The sequence below is a fragment of the Sylvia atricapilla genome, chromosome 7 (genome assembly GCF_009819655.1).
Source record: "Sylvia atricapilla isolate bSylAtr1 chromosome 7, bSylAtr1.pri, whole genome shotgun sequence".
NCBI classification, from domain to species: domain Eukaryota; kingdom Metazoa; phylum Chordata; class Aves; order Passeriformes; family Sylviidae; genus Sylvia; species Sylvia atricapilla.
Genome location: NC_089146.1, coordinates 17,377,588 through 17,384,475, shown reverse-complemented (window position 1 = coordinate 17,384,475; position 6,888 = coordinate 17,377,588). Strand labels below are relative to the sequence as shown.

Here is a 6,888-nt window from a genome sequence, read left to right as displayed (position 1 = left end):
GTGGCTCTGGCTGCAGCATGTCTTACTCTCCCAGAAATGAGCAGTGATGCTCAAAGGTGGCATCTTGAGAGAATGTCTCACAGCAGGATGTGGCCTGCACTCCCAGCACCCTACACACAGCAAGGCTGAGCTGGTGGCAAGGTGCCTTTTCAAAGTTCACAGCTGGGGAATTTAGCACCATGACACAAGAGGCCTGGCAGACCAACAGGACACAGGTAACAACATCATCTCTCCCAGCCTTGACCCCACTGAACCTGTAGCTGAAGCCCCCAGCACACGGGCACTCAGACAAAGCCAGGCTGCTTTAAAACACACTAAACATACTGTGAGAAAGGGCAGTTCTACGCCTCACATTAAAAGAACACTTAGTTTTATTTTTGCCAACACCTTATTTTTCTGTTACCCAGAGTGACCAGCTCTCCTTCACAGTTAAAAAATAAAGAGGTAAAAAGGTACTCCCAGCTGCAAGCTCATTTCAGCAGAACCCACCCAGCACAGTGTGACCTCTTCCTTCACTCTGTGTCACTCTCCGCCGGCCTCAAAACCAGACTAGAGAGGACAATGCACAACATCAGCTACTACTGCTCCAGCCTGATTTATTAATTTCAAGGCAAGAATGAAATACTCCCTCAAAATTATTTGAATGAAAAAGCTTCAGTCTCATAGATAACATGATTTTTCTACATATACTTCCTCTCTCCAGTAAAAATCATTTATGCTGCCATCATTATTATCCTTAGTATCGTCTTTCAGTGAACGTCCATCTACAAATTCATTAACTTTTTTGAGACAAATCATTGGCATCCTAATCTTCTGATTCCCATGAAAGACTCACTTTCAAGATACAATTGCAGCTGCCCCACGCTGCCAGTTACTGTATCATACACGTCTTAAAATTCTGTAATCAGCATCCACCAGGTGCCGTATCACATTCAGCACACCACAGTCAGTCAATACAGACATCCCCAAACACACCAAGGCTGGTTTTGTCAAATGTTTTATTGAGTGTAGACATCTGGAGTACTGTAAAACATGCATTATCTGTAGATTCAAAAAGGAGCAAGCCACATTGTCCTCACTGTCAAACGTGTCAGGCTTGGCATACATGATGGAGATTAATGAAGTATCATGAGAGTAATATGGTTCCCGAAAAGCTTCTACAATTTGGAGTAGGGTCTTAATCGTTTGAAATGCAAAGCTGTTCACATTTAGTGAACTTGCATGTTTGCTGGAGGTGCCATATTTTAATTCAAAACAAACAGGAATAATTTCACTGGGGGGAAGGGAGGTTCCCTAGGTAGAAACTGTATGCTTTTTGTTTCCAGATATTCCAATTCCAAATAAAAATTCATATGCTTTTTGAAGCAGCACAGTTCATTTCTGAGCGAACAACATCTGATATTCATTTCTTCTTGGGTTGTTGAGGTGTATTAAATTTAAAGAAGATAATATCTCCATCCTCCACTACGTAATTTCTGCCTTGTTGTCTGTATTTTCCAGCAGCCTGTGAACAGAACAGACAAAAGGAAAATCAGTTAATTTATTAGACATTTTACAGTACTTTCAAATGGCAATTATTTAAATACATTTTGGTAAAGGGATGGTAATGCTTCAGCTTCAGAGTTTGACAGTCACAATATTCCTCAGTTTGACATTACTTGGTTTGACATACATATGAAATACAGATAAAAGTAATTTGGCCTCCACTGGCTCTGTAGTGCTCAAAAGGCACCTGCATTATATAGTGGTAGAGCCTGGCAAGATAAAGAACACTAAAACAGCTCCATTTTTTTTTTTTTCTCAATTTGGCTTTCTTTTCCTTCATGTGAAAACCCTGCAGATGGCAAACACTGGTGGCAGGAACGTAAAGCAGAATTGCTGGAAGGGGCAGTCAGCACCAGCCCGTGCCCTGGCTGCCCAAGCCACAGGACAGGAGGGTCCTGCCACCACTGACCATGGGGACACTCTGCAAAAGCCACAGCTGTGCCTCACTCGGGCTGCCAGTGGGGCTCTCCTGCCTGCTTGCGCCCACATAATGAAGGGCTGAGGAACACAAAATGCAGGCTCAGCTCTTCTGTCAGAAATTTCCTTTAGAAGGCATTTGCTTCAGAAGGATAGATAGAAGAGCAGATAGGCTGTGAAACCAGGATACAGGAAAAGGCACATGAACCAAAGACATGAAAAGAAAATTCGTTATTAAAATGCTGTACTTGAGGAGAGCAGAAAATAGGCAAGGAATCTATCAAATATCAGTACTTTCTGCATTAAAATTTATTATTATATTTTTCTACTGTTATCTCATGATAATTAAACCCAGTATTACAGAGGCTGTGGCATTAGGCCTGACAGGCTGGGCGGGAGGTGGTCTGTGGAAGCATTTATCTTGAAAAGTGTCTACAATATGGAAAAGTTGAGAGCTTCTGCTTTAGTTCAATAACCATTCCTGTTTTGAAGTTTTCTCTTGCAGGAGAAAGTGCTTCCATGCAAGACCTCACTGTGCCATTATTCTCAATGACACTATCACAGTGGTGGCATGCTAAGATCCCATTACAGGAAAGCTGTTAACTAATGACCTTAGTTGCTGTAGAACAGATCAGATTAATGGTACACAGTTAACTTAGACACCTTTCTTTCACAAAACCTGCTCTGTAAAGCAACCCATTTCCCCATATTGCTGCCTAGAAATTTAGAAGCCTGATAACCTTGTTGCTGCCATTCCTCATTTAAATGTGGTTCCCAGTCATGCTGGCCCACGGAAAACTGCAGCCAAGATAACCCTGACAATAAATATGTACTGAAACAGTAATTGACCTTACCCCACATGACACTATTGATACATAAGAAATACTTTGCAAAAGTTTTCCTATTTCTATCCCCTGGAAATCTGTTTAAACTGTAAAAGGTTTCCTTTCAAGTTCTTTCCTTTGAAGATCCTAATAATGCCTAAAGTCAAGAGTAATTAGACAAATTGATGGCATAAATACTAATAAAACAGTGCTGTAAAAATCATCAGAAAACATAAGCTGCAGGCACAGGTACAAAAACATTTTACAGTTGAAAACACTTATTACTCACAATTATTTGTAGAAAAAACTGTCCTCCACAAAGTAATACAATAGATTTTTTTAGCACAGTAGTGCAAACTATCAACGTGGCATAGACTTCTTTAATTAAAAACATTTTGATATACTAATGTAAGTTTGTGTATTTTTGTTACCAGTTTACAGTTAATTAAAAGTGACAGTGTTCCTTTAAATTCTCTAGAGACCATTTAATCCATTTCCATTGCTATCAGAAACACTGGTTGAAAAAATCAATACCCATTTGTGAATCTTGAGTATGTATTAAACAAGACACGTCTAACCAGTTCATTTGCACTTGAAAGCAGCCATCTGTAGAAGCCAGCTTTGCCTAAGCAGATATGATTGCTAATAATGTGATATCCCTGTAGACTACAAAGCCCACACAGAGCTATTCAGTGTATAGTTCACAGCACTGGCATTAAATTAGTTATGCTGTATTGGTGTTAAACACACACAAAATCAAACTTAAAAATCGATCAACTTGATAACATACAAAGCAAGCAACTCCCATTACCACCGTTATTTAAGATGACTCCTAAAAGCGCCTAAATTCAATTTTGAAATTTACCAGCAATATAAAAGTAATTAGTAATGTCTACGGCATGGAACATTGTATTAAATGCAAATTAGAAAAGACCAGAGGAATATGACCCTTTACTTCTAAGAACAAGGTTTTTTCCCTAACCTTGATTTTAAAACTGAGTAACAAATGCAAATCTGCTGGTTTTACAGCTACATCATAACAACAAAAAATTTAATCATTAAATATGATTTGAGCATGGAAGTTTGAATTTTAGAATCTCACATTGTGAAAAGCAAATAAAAATACACAAGCAATATACTGATTAATTTAATAGGCGTTAACTGATGCAGCCTCTCAGGGAAATCACTCATATTTGAGTATCAAAAACTGATGGTGGCAAAATTTCAATCTGTTACGTAAAGTGGTTTCTGACTGCAGAATATTAGATTTATTTATAGCTGTGGTTTCCCTTTACAACTGCAACTCTACTTCCCTTTTCATAAAGCAGTTCACATGCCACAACGAACCAATTATATGGGATTTTTTTCCCTCACTTCCTGGGGTTCAAACAAACCTATTAAAGTCCCGCTGCTCAGTATGATCTTCCTTAGTGATACCACTGAGAATAGGCTGAATTTGAAATCACAGTTTTGCATACCTTTCAAGCTATCAAATAGCAAACAATAAAGCTGAACCTTTTAAATTCTTTAACACATTATTGTGTGTAGGAACCTTCAAATACTGAGATTGAGTAAATCAAACTAATGTGCTTTGTAATTGCAATTTCATAAAATACATATCTTAAGAAAACGTCAAAAATGCCAAATGAGAAATCAAAAGCGTATAAAAAAAAAGGTAAGTTTTCCTGCTCAGAGAAGGAGAAAATAATGCATTAGCAACACAGAGAAGAAAAGCTTTCCTTAGGACATTTTTTGCCAGGTACAAGTTCATTTCATATTTAATAACGTCAAATCAGATATAATTTGTCAGCTCTAAAAGGGCACAACTTTGGGCACCCGAGCAGTCTCTGCCCTCTAGTGTTGAGAAAGCAGATGAAACTCTTCTCAATGCAAGTGTCATCACAAAGAAGCATAGGCTCACGGAAAAAAGTTTTCCATTAAATATCTTTACTGTCTATTCAGCACATAGTAGCCACCCTGAATGATCAAAGTAAGGCATGGCATTTCTTGAGTAAGACATCAAAGGGCAACTGAATAAAATACAGAAATGGTAAATTTTAAGATTCTAATTACACTTATCAGAGTCTAGAAGTGGAATCCACTAGTTCTGAGAAAAGGGTACAACTTTATAGTATAATATTTTCTTAACCATTTGCATCTGACATTTTTAATACCTTTATTCAAAACAACATGACACATTTTTAGAAGAAACAGATTTTTCTGTTTCATGTTTCCTTTTAGAAATTATTAAAAAAATCTCTCTCATCTTAAAAATATGACTTCTCAAAAACAAGTCAGTTTTAAAGCTTATTAAATTCTGAACCCAAATCTGTAAAGAGAGAGAAAAAACCACAACACATTAGCACAACGTTTGGTCTTGGTGCTGACATGTAGTCCATGCACTGTTATATCTTGGGTACTGAAATAGCTGCATTTCTGTCCAGTGAGTTGGTGCATTTGAACTCTTTCTTAAGTAAAAGATGAAAATGGATTTTGGTCTGTTGCTAGAGGTGACTGAAGATTCACTTAACATTAAGAACTTTTTCCCAGTGAAAAATCAGATTTGAAATGGAAAAAACGGCACATCTGGAGGGAGAAGAAAAAGATGAGGAGCTCACCTTGACAGCAGCCTCTGAACCTCCTTCTTTAAAATCTTCATATTTCATTACTTCAGCCATAATGAATCCCTTTTCAAAATCTGTGTGAATCTTCCCTGCTGCCTGAGGAGCCTTCGTCCCTTTCTGTCAAAGGAAAGACCAGAAGAAAATTAATTGCATTTAAGAAGATTGATTGCAGGAAAGAGGTTTCTCTTTTTTTATATGCTTTCAGGTTCTGCTGAAACTTTCTTTCATATCAGCTAAAATGTCACACATGCAGCTGGGTGATCCTCAATACTGGGACACAGACAGTGCCTTCGTCACAGATAAACCAACCGACATTAAGACCAGCAGCTTTGTTTTCCCTAATAGGTATCAACAGCAGTATTGATTTTAGAAGCTATGACTGTGTTTTGTTGTGAGATTTGCTTCGACCTCTAGCTTTCTACACAGAAAGTAAGGAAGATAAAGATTTTTAAATAACTTTAAAATCTGAATTACTGAAGACTTCCACTTCCATCCAAATCATTTCGATTAAAGACAACATTCATGGTGAACAACGTTTGCAATGAAAAATGACATATGGATGTCAAGCCGTACACATTAGCTTGTTTTTATTTCAGAATAATTTTAGCAAGTTTGATATAGAATAAACTGAGTATTCTTACCAAAACATCAACAACCGAATCACTAAAACATAAAAAATCACAGACAACTACACAATAATTTAAGTTTATGCAATAGGGGAGAATGCATTATATCTGCATGCTTTAAATCACAAGGACATACATTCTGTGCACATACAACCATGGAGAGAAATTTGAGCAATAATGGTGACCTAAAGGCTGCTTAATAAAGCATGTTAAAGTGCTAAGGAGTCTGACACTGTAAAGCACAGTTTTTACAATAAAAGATGTATTGGGTTAATATGGCTACTCACTGATGCTTACCTGACTAAATATCTTTGCACATTAAATCAAAGATACTCACAATCAGTCTTAAGATAAACCAGCTTTCAAATTTTCTAATAAAGAGCAAGCACTTCTCCTACTGAAAACAGTGGAATTTCACAATGTGCTTTTAAAAACTATAGCAAGAATCAGAACAACAAAACTCCTGCTTTTATATTATTTTGGTTGCTATTATTTTAGCAAGCAGTTATCATGTAAACAGAGATGAGAAGAAAAAGCTAAGAAAACCCCACACATCCTTATAAAAAAATAAGTTTAATGTGCTAAAACACATACACAAACATCTGCAGAAGTACTATTAAAAATATAAATTTACAGGAAATTATGTTGATTAATGGAAACAAATTAATTCCAGTGAATGAAATTAAATACAGCACTGAAACTCATTCCACAGCCCTAAATAAACTGATGCAAAAAATAGAAGCTCAAAGACTGAACTGCACCCCCAAAAGTTGACATTGTTGTAATTTTTAAGGTAAGAGTTTGCAACGGTACACATTCCGAAATATTTTTTTCAATATCGATCTTTATATT

The 6,888-nt window shown here is 36.9% G+C and overlaps 1 protein-coding gene across 3 annotated transcripts in view; it reads right to left on the bottom strand.

Annotated features, from left to right (window-relative positions):
• Positions 1 to 981: 981 nt before the first annotated feature.
• OLA1 (Obg like ATPase 1) overlaps positions 982 to 6,888 on the bottom strand; it is a 94,245-nt gene continuing 88,338 nt past the window's right edge. For all 3 annotated transcript variants that reach the window (XM_066322794.1, XM_066322795.1, XM_066322796.1), the window contains 2 exons: positions 5,405 to 5,527; positions 982 to 1,504 (listed from right to left, as the gene is read on the bottom strand). In XM_066322794.1, coding sequence (XP_066178891.1) covers positions 1,403 to 1,504; positions 5,405 to 5,527 — 225 coding nt within the window. In that variant the 3' untranslated portion in view covers positions 982 to 1,402. The remainder of the gene's footprint in view (positions 1,505 to 5,404; positions 5,528 to 6,888) is intronic.